This window comes from Stegodyphus dumicola, chromosome 2 (assembly GCF_044657685.1).
Source record: "Stegodyphus dumicola isolate Sdum_Otavi_A_Nest chromosome 2, ASM4465768v1".
Classification (NCBI taxonomy): domain Eukaryota; kingdom Metazoa; phylum Arthropoda; class Arachnida; order Araneae; family Eresidae; genus Stegodyphus; species Stegodyphus dumicola.
This window is the reverse complement of record NC_140769.1, coordinates 148,997,941-149,019,065: the sequence shown is the minus strand read 5'-3', so window position 1 is coordinate 149,019,065 and position 21,125 is coordinate 148,997,941. Positions and strand designations below refer to the sequence as shown.

The following is a 21,125-nucleotide window of genomic DNA, read 5'->3' as shown; positions in this document are numbered from 1 at the left end:
ACTAATTCAGACAATTACATTGTGCCACCCAACAGGTATAGCGGTTAGCGTCGCTGACTGCCGTCAGGAAATTCCTTGCCACTTGAGTTAATGTTACTGTGAGACAAGTGAACATGAGTAACAATAACGACAATTATATGTGACTGTTAATAAATCAAAATCAATTATTAAAAGGCTATTTGCTAGATGAATTTCATCCTTTTATTTTGATGACATTATTTGCTTTGAATAGATAGGATCATTTGATTTGATTTATGGCAAAACACGCGAGAGTTATTTATATGAGGGCAGAAAAACATTTGTAGAGGACTTTTAAGGGAAAATGACTCGTATTCGCGTTACACGGGAGGAAAATTACGAAAATTCCCGTGCAGCCAGTCTCTTTGAAGGGACTCAAACACGGGTCTGTTTAACGACACTTCCATACGACATTTCCGCACAAATAAAAAACAGGGAATAAAGTCATTGCCGCTTCTCCTGTCACAATTTCCTATTTCCGCAGGAAAATTTTCATTATCCAACCAGTGACTCAAAAACGTACCAACGATTTCTCTTAATGTATGTTTCTTTGTGCAATCTCCTATTATTAACCAGCCTTCATGAACGAGTTAGGTATTGTGGGGGGGGGAAGGGAGATACGGCAAAGTATGGCGATATTACGGCAAAGTATACCGACATTATCTTCGAAGGAAGGGATGTCTTTTCGGAGCACTTTTTGAGAGAAATTTATTTGTATTCACGTTACTTACGAGAAAAATCAAGAACCCCAGGATCCAGCCCGTTCGCTGGAATTGGAAACCAGATCGAACTACCAGTGTTTAACGATTTTGCTCTTCAGTCGCTGGAGGGTTGAGCTGCTGAGAAAAACGCACCAAATGTGTGCATATTCTAACACATAATGTGGCCAACGCACTTAATCGGGTTTCACCCTTCCCGATGGGGATTTACCATGCCAATGGTTTGGTTGTATAGCCAAAACTCTTGGTTGGATTAGTAGTCAAATTTTTTTAATAGTTTTGTCGGAAATAAGCCCGTTGTGTAATCAGAGCCGGTGCAACTTAACTGATGCAGCTGCACCGGGCAGGAGAATTCAGACCAAATAAAAATTTTGAAATTTAATAAGCATCGAGAAAAAAAAATTTTCGAATTTTAATAAGGCACTAGACAGCAGAATTTAAAGAAAGCAAAATTTTTTAATTTAGGATGACACCAGACAACAGAATTTAAGATGCACAGAGATTTCACTGGGCAACAAAATGTCTAGCTCCGGCCTTTTGTACATCAGTAATTGTTTTTTGCACAATATTGTTTTTTGCAACACTATTATAACGTGCTCCGAAATCCATCCAACCTTTTTCTTTAAAACTTGAAAAAAAAATTTTTTTTTATAAAGGTCCTTTTTTTTCTGTTATTTTCTATTTTTTTCTGTTTTTTTTTTTGAATTTTATTTCTGTTATTATTGTTATTATACAGTATTGCGTCATTTTGTTTTTACATTTTTTACATCGGAGCCTATCCTCCAGCCGCCACTTTATACTCGTCCTAACTATTGAATCTCTATGTAAGGAATATAACTGAGAACATTCCTTGCAGTTATATTTGAATATTCCATTCATAAAATGTCTTTTGCTTTATTTCAAAATCTGTCTACTCTTTCCTGTACTGAAGATGAAAATTCTGCGAATGTTACTGCTGTCGCATAAAAGAAAGCTGTTAAAATCGGAGGAAGTTTTGAATCATTAGAGCGATCTGCTTCCAGCGTGGTATTTGGAACTTCCCGAAGTATTCTACAAGAGCTAAAATTTTGAGATGATGGTATATAGCATTAAAAAAATACCTCTAAAAACAGTCTATTATAATCCTTATTAAAAAATGCTCCAGACGTCTTCTAAATGCTGTCGTCAATAGAATTATGTTTTGGCGATGTTAGGCTTATATAATAATAGTTTTATAACTTTCAAAATTGCACCATCATCCATTCTTTGCATTTTTCAATTTATTACATTTATTTTCAGTTCATTACATTTCCAAGCAGTGTTTTAGAATTTCCATTAGCCCGCAGTTGCCGAAATTAACTGTATAGTTGTGGACTGCACATAGCTACCTTTCAACTCTTGGAATACATATATTAATTTTAAATTTAATTTCTTGAAAAGAACGCCGAAAGCATTAAATTACATGAGCATCACTGAGATCGTTCGCCATCAAATCAGGAATGGACGTTATTAAAAAAAAATCACGCATGCAATCAATCATGAGTTAGTTGATCGTTTCTGATCGGCTGTGCGAAAATATAACTTGTTACTCCTGATTAGTTAAGGTAGTTAGAAAATTTGTTACTTCCTTATTGTAGAGGTCTCCGACTTTACGCAGCCTATGATTTTACCAAACTCGTAAAGCTCTAATGTAAAAACAAAACGACACAATACTGTATAATAACAATAATACTGTATAATTATATGTATATTTTATAATAATAAGAATACTTTTAATAATAATTAAAGGTATTGTAACCAGCAGTTTATCTGCTTTGCATTCCTTCCAGCCAGTCTGAATAAATCGTTAATCCATCTTTAGGGAGTCACCGCACAGCCTAATTTAGGACTCACAGAGATTGTACCTGGAAGTAACATTACTAGCTTCGGCCCTTGCATTTGAGAAATGTGTTCGTTATCGTTTCTGAAAATACTAAGGCTGTTCGCACAATTTTTAGGTGATTTTAGTTGTATTTGCAAAAATATTTGACGCAAAATTTGTGTTTTAAATGCTTCATTTGATAACTCTTGTGCTTCAGTATCTTTCTACACCTTTATTTCCAATAGAATAAAGCTTTTTGTAGTAGCGGAAGTGGTATTTCATCTCATTCCTCTTGAACAGTTTTCCAAATTCCAAGGAAGGTTGTAGGTCAACGTTTGGACAATCCGCTTTTTTAAAAGTCCAGAAGCGCAAAAATCCGTGGATGATACATGAGAAGATTTTGTAGGGATACGCGTAAAGGGTATGGACTTTGATACATGTTTCTTGTTCCATTTTTTTCCAGGAAATTAACAGTAGATTTTGATGTGCGGCTGCATGCTTTGTCTTGATGCAGTTCTGATGGATGGCACTGTGGGTAAAGAGAAGATACTTCATATATGAAAATTGGGTCTAAAATATATTCCTGAACAGTTAACCTGAACAGTTTTCTGTACTATCTTTAATTTTTGTTTGTCGTTATATCAAAAAGCAGCAACAATCATAAATCCCTTTGAAAAACCTTCTTTAGATTAAGACACAATAACACGCCGAATAAATACTAATTCAGAAGTCAAACAACAAAAATCAGCGTTATATTTTCATAATTTTCGCAGGACTAATTTTGATAGTTTTCGCAAATTCGAAAACCGATTTTGCTGTTTCGCAGCTGAGGATGGTGGTTCGGTAAAAACCATCGAAACTAGTCCTGCGAAAATTTTGAAAATATAACGCTGATTTTTGTTGTTTGACTTCTGAACTTCTTTAGATTTTTTGAACCATGACATATAATCAGGAACTGTTTAGATTTTTAGAGGCACCAAACATTAAAAAGATTTTGGTGCCCCACGCTAAGTATAATGCCCGCTTCCCTCATTCTTTATCTCCGAGTCTTCGGTTAGCTGCCACATACATTCCATTGTAAAACCCGCAATAAGAAATTATTGTGATGCATCCGTTCTTTGAGTCCCTTTCTGTGATACCCTAAGAAAGTACTAATTTTGCTTAATTTTTACATTTTTACGTTTGCAAGTGTATAAAGTCTATCAATTTTGTGAACCTTACTGTTTAATTAAATTCTCTTTTTTTATTAATAGGGAAAGTCAAGGACTTCCGACACAGGCAGTCCACAGTCATGGTTGTGTGCAGTACCTCCATAGTTCCCTTGGCGCCAGCTTCTTGTCCTGTAACACCTACAGCTATTCATCCCTATCCTCCTGGACTATGCTCACTGAGTCCAGTAAATGCTATGACCTGCAATCAAAGGTATCCTACTATCCTATCGACGGGTCCAATTTTAGCCTCGACTCCTGTGCCTTGTCAGCCTGGTTTGTCAACATCGCCAGTAATTCGCTATAATCAAGCGTCCTCTAGTTCTCAAAGTACACCAAGCTCCACAGACACTTCTCCGGACAATTCGAATGTTTTTACGTGCAATGTTATGGCTCCAAATAATGGTGTCCTAACTTCAAATTTAATACCTTGTACAACGACTAGTATAGTGCCTTTAACAAATGGTTTGTCTCCAGTTATACCTTATAGTCCCCAAGGACCACCTACAGCGACCATTCTGCACTGCAGTCCGAAATTAACGTGCAATCAAGGAACTGCAACAAGCTCTATGTCACCAGTTGTGCAGTGCAATCAAGGAATATATACTTGCAGTCCTGCCTTGCCAACTTCAGCTGTAGTACCTTGTACGCAAAGGGTGATAAATGGAACATCGGTATTGCAGTGCACCCCAGGCGTGTGTCAGTTTACACCTACCGCCGTTCTTCCTACTGGAGCCGTAGAAATGTGTCCGATTCCGCCAACTCCTATATTATCCAGTAATGCTGCGGTCTATCCTATCACACCACCACTCCAAATACCACAGAATGTTTGTGCGGCAACACCAGCTTCTCCTTGGAAGCAGTCCTAGTAAGTATGAATAAATATTTTTATTATTGGAATCTGTCTTGAACCAGTTTTTAATTCCATCTCGTGAAGTGCACCATGCTTTACTTATAATTTACGCAGTTACAAATTACAGCAGAGCAAATAAATAACACAGACTTTTTTGTAATATTGCTATTAAATAAAAAATATCAGTGAGTTCTTCAAACTTTTATCTTACTAAGAATACTATATTTATACTTAGAAAGGTATAAATTGAATACTTTTTAAGAATTTTTACATACAAAGGTATAAATTGCTGAGTAAATGTAATGTAGCACTGCTTTCTGAAAAATTACAGTCAATAATCGCGAGAATAGATCAGATCTTCTTTACACTACAGAAAACTTCTAAAATTCATATGAAACGTCTTTCAATAACCTAATGACATCAAAGCAAGTGAATAAAAACACAATTCCTTTCTTTTTGCCTGCTATATTAAAGACGAAATGTTTGTTTGAGTGTAAACCCTTTTATTTTTTAGGCTGTAAATGGAAGTTTTTGATCTTCAAATATATAAATAACATCCCTAGTTTTCTCGAATATCTCAGTTTTTAAAGTATATAATGGTATATATGGGTGTGCTAATAGAGTGTTGCAGTTTCACATGCAATGTACTCAGACGCCTCAAATATAATATGTAGTATTTCAGATAATTTAATACCTCAGATATAAAATGATGTGTGAAATATAGAATAAATCATTATTTTTAATTTTATTGAAGGAAAATAATTTCCCTGGAAACAAGCTGAAAAAGTAATTCATTGCCAGCAAAGATATTTTCACAGATTCCCCCTTTCCTTCTTCTTTTCGCTTTCTTTTTATTTATCTCTTTCTCTCCTTCTCTTTTTTAAATACTTTAGTATAAATGAATTGAACTGATTTTTGAGATAATTAATTTCAACCAAAAATATTGAAGATATTGCTATTAACGAATTTTTTGGGCAATTCTGTTTCTTTTACATTTTATAATGTAGAAGGCGCAGAGAAAATGTTTTGTAAAATTAAAACTTTGAAGCATAATTTTACATTCATTAATGACAGTATGTGTGGGGTAGACGTGGGTTTTCGTAAATGAAAATGCTCCCCTCCATCCAGGCGGAGAGTATTAAATAAAAATATGTGCAACCAATGTACGCAGGATAAATGGTTATGTAACATATAATGTACAATAGCTTTTTTGTATTTCAGTTAATTCCTCAACTTATACAAACATATCCTTGTATTGATAATGCATTGGCAATACTGTACAACTTGGAATAAATACTAAACGGTATAACAAGTAAAACACTATTTACTCCTATTATGCATGTAAATATTGGTAAAGATGGAAACCTTTCGATCTGTAAGGAACTTGTTGTTATTTATTGGTTGAATATATTCACGTGAAGATCCATAGCTTGCCTGTACAACAGCTGTTGCACACGGAAGTGCAGTGTCATGTTCTTACTACAAGTCGTTCGCCGTGAATTGAATACGTTACCAGGTAGGTGCAAAACATCAGTTGACATCAAAATGTCATATCTGGAACTCTCGAATCAGCAATTTTTTTTGCTCGACAGACGCATAATGAGTTATGTTATGACTCAGTGCTTTGAAGTATCCTTTCCTCCTACCTCAGAGAAATGGCAGCTTCTTTTATTCCACATAACTCTCTGTCCGTAGAAAATATATAGCGATTATTTTGCTTCGTAAAGGAGGTTGAAATAATAATAAAATAATTGCGATTATTTTCATATCGTATTTTAATGCTGTTTAGTAGTCTTACGTACACTAATGCTGAAGTAAGAAATATAATGTTATATTTGTCCTAGGAAAAAATTTTACAGCTACAGCGGCAACAGCTGTGTAATGTTCCAAAGAGTCCTAACTTCATTCAAGTCCTCTCTTTCAGGTATAAAAAAAAATTAGGTAACTGACAAGAATTATTTTAAGCATTAATAACCACAGGTATAAGTTAAGATGGAATCATTTCGATAAATAAAATATTAGTGTATGAAAAGTAGGATCAGATACTGACGGAATCGTTGCTAACAGATGCATCCAAAGTTGACCAATATGTTTTGGTTGCCCGAATACTTAGAGGGTTTCACTTGATGTGGTAATATGACTTAACCTGAAGTAACCTGAACAGACGTGAAGTAGTTTATCGTTATGCTTGAGAACAACGACAAAGTCTTGGGAAGGTAATAATAACCTTTTTATTCAAACAGAACTTGGAACAGAAGTGCTACAATAACCACAACTAGAGATACAATAACCACTAGTCTACTAGTCTATTAGTCTCGTGCTACAATAACCACAACTAGTGGTAGAACAGTCAAGTTTAAAGTAAACGTTGAATAAAAATAAAAGACTACTTTACAATTAAATACTATATTAGAAGCAGGCTCAAGAACTTCAATTGTGTCAGATTTAAAGTATCGGCAGCGAGACACCGCAAAGACGAATAATTACAACTGTTAGAACTGGCAGGAACTAATCATATAGCGACAAGCAATGCCAAAACACTCTGTGTCTCAAATCTAAAAACCTCAGCTTAAATACTCACAAGTAATTTGCCCTCTAGCGAAAGAATACGGAGATTAGAAGTTATGCTAAAGACTGAAATCACAATAACTGGTTAACTAACGTTTTCCCCACCAGAGTTTCAGCGATCGCAACGAAGGTCTTTAACTACCTTGCTAAGATTTTAAATTCTAAGTTTACAACATGAGCCAGTTTTACAGTTATTATGTTAAATATCTAAAACTAAATTAAAATGTCTTGTCATCACTGTTTAGTACAATCTCAGTTCTTTCCGGGCATCTGAAAGACAAAATAGTTTAGCAAGCAAATATTTAACAGTTGTACTTTTTAACTTGCCTTTTACAACTTTATCAAAATCTTTTTAGCATTTTACTTCTTCTACACACAAGCTGTCACAAGCCGTGCTGTCAAGCATTGTAATGCATGCATGTGCGCGTGAAATTGTGCAGTTTCCACAAACTAGCTGCTAACCAAAATCCTGCACTCGTTAATAGCTTAGACAAACTAAACCTCAACAACACTATTTCAAGACTATATCTCTAAGGTTCTAAACTTAATTTTCATTAAATTTGTAAGTGTTGGTTGGAGAGTCTAAACTTTTGACTACTTAAATTCACCACATCAGAACTTTTAACTTTTAAAAAAGCAGTTAGTTGAACACTTAACTTTTACAAAACAGTTAACAACAATACTTCCTGAAAAAACATTGAAATTCATTTGCATTCGAAAGATTGTACCAAAATTTTTCTCAATACAATCTCTTGGACTATAACCACAGTATCATGTATATACCATAAATATCAAGGTAGGTGTATAATTAAATTGAAAAAGAAGCTTTTTCTTGCTGAATAAAAACTTGGATGATCTCGCTTGACGCAAAAATTAACATCACAACCGTTGCATTAAGACATAAGTGAATATTTCTTGTCTAACTACGTGTCGTCTGAAACTTCCTCTGGTTCGCCGGGAACTTTGACCGTAGCCCTGATTTGCCATCAGTTGGTCGTTTGCTGCGTCTGGCTTGTTTGGTCTTTCATTGCAAGTCTTATTCGTAACTGGAGTTTTAGCTCGTTGACTTGCCAATAGTCGTTGTTTATCTTTGGTTGGTCACCGCATCTGAGAGATCTTTGTACTTTTCTTTTATTTTTGGATAAATTAATTTTTTTCTGGTCCCCCGTTCCCCTAACTTTGCTTTCTGAAGACTCGGTGAAATTCGTTTTTTTAAAAAGACTACTCCACAATTAAATACCATACTACAAGCTGGCTCAAGAACTTCGATTTATAACCAACATTTTCCTCACCAGCTCACTTATAATGGCCCTTGGTCTGGTATACATTTACTTTTGAACATTTACCATTTTGATCTTTCAGAAATACCATTGCTTCCTTTATTCGCTGAATTAACTTATTACAAAACTTCCCAACTTTTCCTTCTGAAACATACGAAAGAAAATGTTTAATTTTCAAGACTTTATCTCCCATCTTGAAATCAACTTCTCGCCTCTTGTTAAAACTTTTGTTTCTCCAGGGCCTCATCCATTCATATCTGAATATCTGCCATCTTAATTACGGCAAACTTCTTTTGAACAAATAAACAAACAAACAAAAAGTTTATGGAGGAGTATAAATAACTTTCTGCAAAGAAATAATTCAGCCGGTATCTTGCCAGTAGTATCAGGCTTAGCCATCCTCAAGGCAAATACGAGTTTATTGACACCGTCATTTCAAAGTTTGTGATGATCTTTTGCACAGCTGCGGATAATTTTTAATTTATTTCCATTCACCTGCTCTGAAATATTTGACTGTGGTCGATAAGGAACCATCTTAAAATACTGTATGCCAAGACCTGTACATTTACCTAAAAAAATTTGGCTAACGAATTGCTTTCTGTTGTCTGATATTATTTTAAGAGGAGCTTCATTCTTTAGTACAAATAAATCTATTTAAAAATGAATCTGCAAAAATTTTAGCAGATGTTCTTTAAGAGAATTATTTCCACCAATTTCGTAAAATGATCAATAGTCTCGAACAAATTTTTTGTTTATTTATTGTTTATTATTTGTGTTTATTTTTTTTACTATGCGGGTGCAGACCTAACAGATCAGTTCCTAGGATTTCGTTAGAAAATCTTACTATTATGCTATTTCGCCAAAGCTATAATTTTATCGTTAACTAACTGACAAATGTTGAGACTTCACGTATTCAGCTACAAATTCTTATAGCTGTAGGAAATTAATAGCTTCCCGTACTCTCTGAACTGTTTTTCTTATTCCTAAATGGCCTGAAATTGGCGCATCACGCAATTCAATTAAACTCTCTGGGATAACAGGTCTTAATTCATTATTATGATTTACACTTGATTATGATTATGATTGTTATTATATTATGATTGTTACTTTGGAGTTGAAAAAGAGACTGTCAATTATTTCCTGACTTGCACCATTGTTTCTAATATCCGTCATATCATTGTGTTCAAAGAGCTCGAAGATCTTTCAAATGTACATAAATATTTTTAAATTCCAATATAAATAAATATTTTCAATATCTCTAGTTATTGTGCATACAGTCTTCTCGATCAAAAATAAAATAGCTAGTAAGACTTTGTAGCAATAAATACATACATATATATATATATATATAAATTTAAACAAATTTAAATTCTTAACAAATACGTATAAAAGTAAAAAAGCAAATTTAAATTCTAAAAAAAAAAAGGAAAAAAGCCGAAAAAATTTAAAATAATTTAAAAAAAAATGTGCAAACATGTAAAAGATTTAATTCTCGAACTAATCTACAATATCATTTAAATTCAGAAAATAAGCAAATCAAGTGCAAAATCTATCCATGAAAATAAATCTACTAATTTAATAAATTAAAATTAAATTAAACAATTTTTTTAAAAAATGCATATGTGAATGATCGTAGAGTAGGCAGGAGACAGACTTATCAAGGGGAAGTTGCCTCCAAACCTAACTCTCCAATCATTCAATTCGTGTTTCGTCATTCATGCAGGCAAGGGTAAAAGTCAAAACCAAAAGTAATTCCAATAAAGCGGTATCCTTAGAAATTTACATTTAAGTATTAACATTTAAGAATTAAAGTTCAAAAAGGAAAATAGTAATTAAGTCTTTTGAGAAACAAGCAAGTAAAGTCAAAAATTAAACTTTTTCTTAAAAAATTAAATTTTTTAAAAATTAATTTTTTATAAAATAATAAAAAAATCTAGAAACCAATGTATTTTAGAAATCCTTGTCTACAGAAACTTCCCCTACACGAATATGTATATCAATAAAAAGAAACTATAAAAGAACTATACATAATCCGTATAAACCAATAAGAAACAAAAAGAACTAATTCACAATTTTTAAAAAACAAATATATATTTAAAAATATAATTTCATATTTAAAAAACACTTAGATACTACATAAAAAGTTTTTTAAAAAAATACTTAAAGCAAGTAAATAGTAAGTTTTAATTCTAACTTACCTGCTATAGGAGTGTTGGGGTCTGCAAAAGTGTTGTGAAAGAGAAGTAAGTGTGTTCTTCAAATTATATAGATGGCGCTTATGTAGGTAATGTTGAGTGTCAAGCTGCTATCTTTGTTATAGTAAAAAATTTTTTGTAAACATTTTTTACTTTTTTACTTTTATACGTATTTGTTAAGAATTTAAATTTCATTTCTTGCAGCAATGGCGCAAAGAATATTTAATTAAATATGTATTTAAATTTAATTTTTTAAAATTAAATTCAATATATATATATATATATATATATGTATTTATTGCTACATATATACTGAAGTGTGTATATATATATATATACTGAAGTGTGCTAAAATATTTAACAGCCTTTTCTGAAAGCTTAGAACTTCAGACAGTTGATTCCATCAGTATGCCGGAGTATTCTGTAGGGAATGAATTTTACACTTCCCCACAGAGCTGTACGCAGTTTCGTTGTATTCGAAGACACGGGATTTCTGTATTCAACAGAACGTTGCCATAGCATCCCAAATGTGTTCAATATGGTTTAGATTTGATGACCTAAATAGCCATGCCAAGGCGCAAAATTTAGATGAGCAGTCAGTCTTTTTAGATTTGTGTGGCTTTGCTCAAACGAAGAGTATAAAATTCGTTAGAAAGAGGCACATTTAGAAATCAGAGATATTTGCGGACGTACCAAGGGTAACAGAAAATGCCAGCCAAACAAAACTCATACAATTACAGACAGCCAGCCCAGCCTATATAATGTTCTGTTTGACATGCGCAGTCTATGAATTCTTGAGGATTTTACCAAACAAATCCTTTCATCTGCATAAGCAGCTGGAAGTGCAACTAATCAGATCAGACTAGTCGTTTTCAACTAGTGTCCAATACTTGTGCTATCGACCAATACCTGTGCTACCTGTCCAATACCTGTGCTATATATTCAAGTGTCCAATACCTGAGCTATCGACTCTAGGCAAACTGTATAACTCTGTGTTGTGAATTACTCTGGTTATGATAAAACTCGCATAACATAATAAAATGAACATCAATAAATCCTCTTATTAATATTTTCTGAGGTCCCAAAATGTAGTCCTGAATATTATTTTAGGCAATGTTACATTGGCTGCGTACAAAATGTATAGAAATACGCATATACGCATGAGTGACCCCCCGCCTGTTCCTCCAAAAAACTAATACAGATGAGCCTCTTTAGAATACATAGTAATGCTCCCTATGAGCAGAGCTAAATAGTGGCACTTGTGCACACGACGCTTGCGCACAAGAAACACTCTTTGCTGGAAGGCTAATGGTAGTTGTGTTCTTCAACTCCAAATATACCTATTCAACTTTAATGTAATTAAAGATAATTTCTAAAATGTTTAAGTCTGCCACTTCTTTTTAACTAACTTTTCGCGTCTGAATCCAAAAACAACCTCAGTTTTTGTTTATCACATAAACTTTTAAACTACAGGTTGCCCTCTCTTTATCTCAAAAGTTTACAAAATATGCATATAGAGGAACATAAAGGGAAAACATACCAAATATACTGTTCACAAAGAATAATTTTATTCATACTATAGGGTATTTCTCCCACCTTCTTAGCGAGCCTTCGTGGTGTAGTAGCTCTGCACGCTGGGCCGGTATTCCAGAGGTCCGTGGTTCGATTCCCGGCGAAGGTGTTACTCATTTTTCAATCTCTCTTGCTTCCAAAAAATCTAATGTCTCTACAGTACAAAGGGTATATATAGTTACTGCAAGTTAAATTTCGCTCATACAAATAGTGAAGTTTTTTTACCAAATGGTAAACATACATATTAAGGTAAAATTTTCTCTTATGGCTTTTTCTGGAGCGTTTAATCTGTGGACACTTTTGCTTGATGTTCCATCAGTAGTCAACCACCAAATGTACACGGAGCAAAAATATAAGGGGGAGGGAGGCAGTTCTGTATTTCCCGTTCTACTGGGTTGCCTGACCAAATTCAAATTGCGTTTTTCACGTCTCGAAAGCGCAGCTTGGGATATATAAAACAACGGTACCTAGACCCATCAAAATTTGAATACGGTAATCTCCCACAGAATACGGGAATGTGGAAGCTATAATTTGAATTTGAAATTTGTTTTATTATCGATTTCATATCTTGTAACACTTCAATGAATTTTTGATTAACAAACTAAACCATTTCAAAGTGAACGATGGCAACGTTGGGCGGAAGAAGACATTTTTATCTCCAGCGCGCGATGCTGATAAAATTATTTTGGGATATTGCTGTTTATGGTTTAAGTGCGAAGAACATGATACTTCATAAATTAAAGTAACACACAAAATGTTACAGAAACGCCCGTTTAAACGTAATTTGACATCTTTTTTTTTTTTTTTTTTTTTTTTTTTTTTTCGCAGTGTACAGCCGATTAATCTTGGTACTGTGCCTCTATAACCTTCAAATTTTGGTGGAATCGCTTACCGTGCTCATGACTGATTGTACCAAGATTTTTTGGGATGACATGAAGATGGCTTTGTAAAAAATGCGGTTTGATGCTCGTGTTGGCAACCAAGCATTTTGAAGCTGTCCAAATGTGCTGGAGAGTTTCGCTATGATTCTGTATTTCTAAGTCTTTGAAAATGTTTTTGAATGCCAACCAAGCATTCTTTTGAAGTTCTGTCATTGTTCCGATGAAATGTTCGTCTTTAATAAGTTACTGAATCTGTAGACTATCAAACACACTGGTCTTTTGAAATGATAGGCTAGGAAATACCAAAATGAAATACTTGGAACAGTGTCCTTTAATTGGCAAAGCTTTAACAAATTGTTTCATGAGACCCAGGTTTATTAGTAGAGGTGGAAATAATATAATGTTCTTTCTGACGACAAATGGCCGATGTAAAATGTTTAGACCAGTCCAGGTTTCAAGTCCGATCTTGGCGGCCAATTCGACTGCACGCAATGCCTCTCGCGCAAAAAACAGGAAAACACATACAGAGTCCCACATACGCAAAAAACAGGGAAACTTAGTATATCCTCGTTTCTGCCCAAGGAGGAAGCAGACCGTTTTACGATCAACACAGATGATTCATTAGTGCATGTGGTGATATTTGTTGCTGATTTCAAGCAACAAATCAGTGACTATCTTTATGGTTTCAAATTCCTCAAACAAACAAACTGAATGGTGTACTGCAGAGAAAAAATATCGATTGTGGAGGAGACACACTTCAATCTCCGCTTTGAGCTATCGACGAACTGTCGACATTGAGTTGCTTTCTAGGCTGAAATTCCCAACTCTTCCATTAAACCTCGTACGCTATGGCAATACACAAATCCATCGTCATTTGAAAAAAATTGCAGAAGCGCACTTTCACTTCATCTAAAGTAGGATACCATAGCTCCTTTTGGAGCAGTAGTACTTCCTGTAATCCCCGCTCTAAGCCGCAGAGAATGGCCACATTCACGTCAGATGTAAGGAAACTTAACTACATTTGACGTGGTAGAAGAAAACCAAATACAGTTTTGAAATCAGCATGCCTATTTAACTCCAAAAGAGCTCAAAAATCGAACTCAAGCACAAATTGTTACCCAGTATTATAGTTATGAGAAATCTTAACTTAAACATACTATAATTACCTTTAGATCTTGTGAATGCATATTGTTTTCTTAATAAAGAACTATAAGATGTACTTACAAATTCAAGTTTGTAAGTATGTATAAATATATATTTAAACAATATTATTGCATACACACCGATAGTGGTTATAGCGTGCGATGATTTGATTTTAGATGCTTCAGTAAGGATGAAATTCATTTTAGGTAAGTCAATATTCTAAAAATAATCCTTCCCTCGCCAAAACAAACAAACAAAATAATAATAATAATAATAATAATAATAATACATAAGAAAGGCTCAGAACAACCTTTAGAGCAGGAAAGTACGGACACTCAAAATTCATACCAATAAGTGATATATCAATAAGTCATACCAATAATTCTAATTGTTTGTTTCTGACAGGATTGTTACTTGTCCTTAAATGCTTACATTTGTCAGAAAATGCCATGTTCCCCCAGGGATGGTGTGCGCAAATGCCATTTGTACGAAATTGCCATGTGCGCAAGTATCACATCAACCCAAATAGTGTGTAAATGAGCGGGCTGCATTCATAGCAAAATTTATAAGTATCCCTGAAAAGAAAATGTATAAAAACATTTCAGTATAAGTAATATCAGCTCATTCTTTCCAAGAAACAACGACTTTGTAAATATTTTTTTATTGCCAAACCAGAAAACAAAAGCTTTTGACACTTCAAGTTAATACATATGACATCATGATTTAAATTTAATGTAACATAAAATTTTCTCAATATCAATAAAAGAATTAATGCGCATTAATACATCGTGTCAGTTATATTAATCTGAAACCAAAAAAGTTGCCAACAGCAGCTATTTATTTAAAATGCCCCCATTAAGCAAAAATTTTCGACATACAATGACGTCACCTGCAATCGCGGGCTTTCTTCAACCTCAGAATATAGCCTTATAATTATAGTAATACGTTTAAAGTTTGCCAATGCTATTTTTATTTCATATTTTGCAAAGCTTAAAAATTTTTATTTAAGAAACTACTCTACGATTTGAAAGCAAGCAGTGGCAACACTTTCCGAAATAAAGCAGATTTTTATCTCCAGCGTTGCCACTCGGAAAAATGAGGTCGAAAATTAACGGTTTCAGAGTTCTTAAAAAATTCCTCGGCTAATTAAAGTCGCACAAAGATAAGAATGGTCGAAATGGCTTCCCAGGAATTTTTGGAATCCGCTGGGTAGTTTTCTCGAAGCTTAACTCCGCGTCGTTCCGAAGAAAATAATGCCACAAACAAACAAGCAAGCAGACGGGCACAGATTTTAATATCATAGATAATTTCCTTCATGATATGGGGTTCAAGAATCGATATGCGCATCTTGTTCAAAGAGTAGCACTACTCAAAATATGCAACTGGTTTAAATGTGGCAGTTCGGACATAAGAGCCTGTGACTAAAAACGAGTGGCTTAGGACTGACTAATAGTACTTCTAGTTACTTTAAGCAAATGGCAAGAACTGTGAATACTGAAAGCCAAATGAATCCATGGAATCTACACGTCAGCGAGAAAGTGTACAGCTGTAACAGATTCAATATGGTAGAGGATTTGTTCATCTGCCATTTAGTAGAATCTCCACGTAAGCATTTAACGGCGACTATGAGAGGTGGACGCTACGTGAGCATCCTTTCTGTAAATTAACTCTTTTATGCGGAGTGTGCAATCTGGGCGATTTCGTCACTTCTAATAAGACAAAGCGCAGCCATGCATGTCTAGTGACGCTAAATTGTGGTTATTATTTATTTATCCCATGGTCCACTATTAGGCAGTATACAGAAGGAGAGAGATGTCCCGTGGAGGTCTTTTTAAGCGAAATTGGTCCGTATTTACATTAAAGACGAGGAAAAACACGAAAACGCACATGCAGTCAATCCGTTCACCGAAACTAAAATCCAGACCGAAATACTAGTATTCAGCGGCTTTTACCGCTCGGCCGCTGGTGGGCACAAATTTCGGTTAACAATAATCTTAATAGAAGAAAGAACTGAAGTAAACTGAAAAATTTAAGATAGCGTTTAATCATTGTTATTGATTTCTCGACGCAAGCCGCATGTGTTAGAAAACTTGGTTAAGGGTACTCAAGGCAAGACAGAAAAAGTTAATCCTTAAGGTTCATTTTTCTTTATTTTACCTCAAAATGTACCTAAACAGAGCTAAAGCGCATCCCAGATCAAAATGAGATAACTCTGTTGATTAAGTATGCGCCAATAAAGATAAACATGCAAGTTGCCATGACACCCATTTATTTCCTTCAAACGAATAGTAGTTTCAGTTAAATGTTGAAAAAGTTGATAAAATGTCATCTCGCATAATAAAAACTGTTAATGAAATAATATGTTTTTATAACGTAATTTCAAAAGATGCAAAACTGCTATGTTAGAGAATTACAAAGTATTAACCTTAAAATAGTATAAACAGCACAGACAATTTAATGTCAATAAAAGTTTTGGAACAAAGTTAGATCACAAAAATGTTTAAACGTAAAGAAGTTCGACAATAACCAAAAAATTTCTGTCAGGCTGCTCGAATATTGAAGATACCAAAATTAACAGTTTGTTGATTTAGGGAAAACTTGGACTTATAATATTACGCCAAAAGACAGTTCTAAAATACAAAAATGGTCAAGAAATTCAAAGAAAAAAAAACTTTCATATTATAATTTAAAAATAATTCATTTCATTTTAGTCTTAACACTGGCCCTAAATGCTGTCACACATGTCCGTAACTTTATCCTTATGTACTTCTTAACTTAAAGAAAACATCATAAGAAAATTAATGATATGATGCGTGCAGATGAAGAGAGCAATGTCCGTAAATCAGTCTTTTCAAAGATATTGTAAATCGAATTTTTAAATGAATGAATTAAATTTTTTTCTTTAAATAACATGATAAAAAAGGCAATATTTTGTTTTGGCAAGGTCTAGCCATCTGTCATTGAGCTAAAGACATTGTCAACTATTTGAACAACCAGAAACTAATTTTGTGTCAAGTGATGACCATAATCAAGATTAAAATAAAAAGGAAGAAAGAAGTTTAGAAAAAATTGGAGCATTATTAAAAGCAAATATTCCAACGCCTATCCTTCAAAGGTAAAGTTCTTGATAACTGAAATTGAAAATATTCAAAATGAAATATCGATCAAATTAAGAAATATGTGTTTTTTAAATATTTTACAAAATAATAATAATAATCAACTTAAGCGGGAATTAAAGTCTGAGGAAAAGAATTCTGAAAGCACTCAAATTTTATATTACGCCCAAAGAGGCGTTTTTCAAACGTTTTGTGTGTTAGCTTTATTTATTAAATATCATGTTCTTCGCACTTAAACCATAAAATTCAATTACACAGCAATATCGCAAAATAATTTTTAAATGAGTATATCTTTAGAATTTGCGATACACAGTCTTGTGTTCTGGAGATAAAAATGTTTCTCCTCCCCCCCCCCGTAGAGTGTTGCCATTGCTCGCTTTGAAATCCTTGACTTTGTTAATCAAAAATTCGTTAAAGTTTTACAAAATATGAAATCGATAATAAAACAAATTCCAAATTAGGGCTTCCAGAAACCCATATTAGGTTGAAGATTACGTTATTCAAAACTGGATGGCTCTGGATTCTGTTGTTTTATTACAATGCGAGAAACATACACATATTTATGCAGAATTCTTCATTATTTAATTTCTTTAACACAGGATGATAATATTTGGTGGCAACAATTTGAAAAGTGAATCTATGTATATAGTGAATCACCGCAAAATGGCAAAACGAAATTAATAGTCTTTCTGAGCGCCCCTATAGACTAAAAATAAACAATTAGGTCGGGAAAATAATTTTCTCAAAGTTTGCAGATCAGTTAATTCTATCCTTAAGTGATCAGAAGCTCCTTACATTTGATGATTCACTATTTTACTTTTAATCGCAGTTCAGTGGTGGCACTATATATTGTCATTTCAAAGTTCCCTTATTCAATTCCTGCAAACTTTAGAATAAAATCCAAAGAAACATTTGCCAGAAAAACAACGGCATGAAGAAGAAAACACAATGTTAAACTATTACTTTTTTAGGAAACTGTAAATAGTTCCGTGTATTTATATTAATGCACTAAAAATATGTATCATTCCTTTCATTATATATCATCAGTAAAAATTAAGACATTTCTAAGAACAGGTACAAGCAGATATGTTCGATTACTTTTGGTTTCATTTGATTTATTTGATTATGGCAATGCAAGTGAAGGTTATCTACCTAAGGGCGAGAAGGCTCTCGTGGAGGACTTCTTAAAAGAAACTAACTTGTATCCATTTTACACACGAGAGAAACCAAGAAAACGTTCATGCAGCCAGTTCATTCCCCTGGATTCAAACCCAGATCGAATACCAGCGTTTAGCGATTTTACAGCTCATCGGTAGTGGGCCTTCAGTACAAGTAGGATTCGATGCCAAAGCGGCTGCACCTAGAATAGGGGTAGAATTGAAAAGCGGCAAAATTATGGAGGCACCAGCCGACAGAATTTGAAGTGGAATTAAAGATTGCACGAGGCGACAAAACGCCTAAAGCCGACTTCCGACTATGCGTGCATGAGGAAAGCCAGAGCAAGTCTTCATGAAACAGGCCAAAAAGGAATTTATATGGCAGTTTAAATTTGCACATCGAAAGAGATTTAACTGAATAATGCTCTGGGTAAGTTTTAATTTAATTTAAATTTTAGTATTAACTTGAAAAATAATTTAAATTTATTTCTTTTTTATTTGGAAATCTCTTTATTTCGAAAAAGTGTTATAATTACCTTATTAATTATAGCAGAAAAGGGAAAATAAAACTTTTAAATGGAAATAATTTATTTATAAGAATGCAAGAAAAGTGCAGCAATGATCATTAATTATAATTTGCCTCCTGAATATACCATTTAATTTGTGGCCAAAACACAACAAAACGAATTCTCGAGTACATGGGACAAATGCATAATTTTATACGAAAGATTAAATTTACAGTTTGCATTAACAATTTATACGTTATTTAACTTTCAGTCGAAATCTTCGGTTTAATCCTCCCCTACAACATATCTATTCCCTCCGGTTTCAGAGTATCTCTTTAACTTCATAAGCAAGATGAAATATTAAATTTAAAAAAATTAAATATCATACCCTATTTTTCAACTTTAAAATACGTGTATCATCATAAATATTAAAATTTTAAATGAACTTGAATTTGCCAGATTGAAAATTTCACTTAAACGAGATGCATTCCTAAATACGTGCCAGAAAGGTCAAGAACCAAAATGGTATACGGATTTGCGTCCCCTTATCACGATTCCGAAATTTCCCTTAATGCAAATGGCAAGCGCCCACACTTTGGCTGACTTCAAAACTCTGTTGAGTTTGTAGGAACAAACAACCGTAAAAAATACAATGACAGCTATAGTTTTTTGCTGCTTCTCCTCGACGGCTCTTAAGTGGACAAACACTACAGACAATAGCTCTGGAAGAATAATAGTTGATCTTGAGAAGACGCTTCTACAATAGAGGATCGGTTGCGTTGTTTTGCTCAGGTATAACTTAGAAAACTGAATAAGCTGTAACTCATTCGAGAATGCAGGAAGGAAGACAAGCCAAGGAATTGAGCTTCGTATTTTTATCGCATAAACTTGCCCGCGGTATTCCTTTCTGAAATAAAAACAACACATTCTGAAAAGAAATAGTAATAATAGTAGTAAGTCTACATAGAAAATAACCGAAAGTCTATATGAATACTGGAGGAAGAGTTCTTTTGGTAATTACATCGCGAATATTGTTTTTGATATACAAGCATTTGTATGCCAAAAACAAAATGGTGAGTTAGTTGTCTAAATCAGAATAAATAAATTAAGGAGAATGAAAAGTAAAAACCTTTTTAATTGAAAGCAGGATTACATACTGGAAAATATTCGGGCCTTAATAAGTCATTGATTTAAACTATAAATTTATTTTAACCAAGCCATAATTTTAACTGGCTGAACGTTCCACAAGTACTAAATTAACACTAACACTACAGATTTCAATAATTATAAATAAACACTAAGATTAATCTAAAATAGCTATTACATTTTCTAGTTAAGGATCACAGTCCAAAGCATTATTTGCAGCTTAAAAACAGAAACTCAAGAATCTTGTAATCAAAAACTCCTAAATTAGCACTAAAACACAAACAGAACAAATGAAATGGATGGCTATCTAAGTTAACGGTCTTCCCCATTTCATGGTTTCTAATTAAAGAATAAACAGAACAAATGAAACTGATGGCTATCTTAATTAACGCTCTCACATTTTCATGGTTTTTAATCACTGAAAAATGTATATCTTTACCCGCTTCCTCTCTTAATGTTCATTGTGTCTTCTTAAATGCCCTATAAAGTTATACCTTCTGAACAGAACTGACTTGATAAGACAGATAAAGAAAAGAAAATTGAAACTGGTTAGTCAAGCAAAAATTTTATGAAATTTTATATTGCTCACCTTCGTCTGTTTTCAGTAAAAGAAAAGAATTTCAGTGAATTGTATGTTCCCTTCCCGAATGCCCTACAGTAAATTCTGTGTTTTTTCTTAAGCAGATTAATCATCTGACAGACCCGAGTTTTCGCTAAGAAATCACAAAATTTTCCAAAAGTATCGTGAGAAAGAATTATTTATTGATTTTAATATCAATGTTCGAGATTTGCAAGAACTACCCGTTCTCCTTTCTCCTAATAAACTTAAAATAAAATAACTTTACATATAAAGTTCGAAAGCGTCATATTATTTTCAAAATCCGTAGAACTGCAACAAACTACAACAAAAATCAGATGGTTGC

General features: G+C 33.6%; 1 protein-coding gene across 1 annotated transcript in view; it reads left to right on the top strand.

Moving 5' to 3' along the window:
- The window catches only part of LOC118204030 (uncharacterized), a 130,157-nt gene that overhangs the window by 47,305 nt on the left and 61,727 nt on the right, over positions 1-21,125 (top strand). The window contains exon 2 of the mRNA XM_085811239.1: positions 3,831-4,653. Within this exon, the coding sequence (XP_085667365.1) occupies positions 3,869-4,653 (785 nt within the window). The 5' untranslated portion in view covers positions 3,831-3,868. The remainder of the gene's footprint in view (positions 1-3,830; positions 4,654-21,125) is intronic.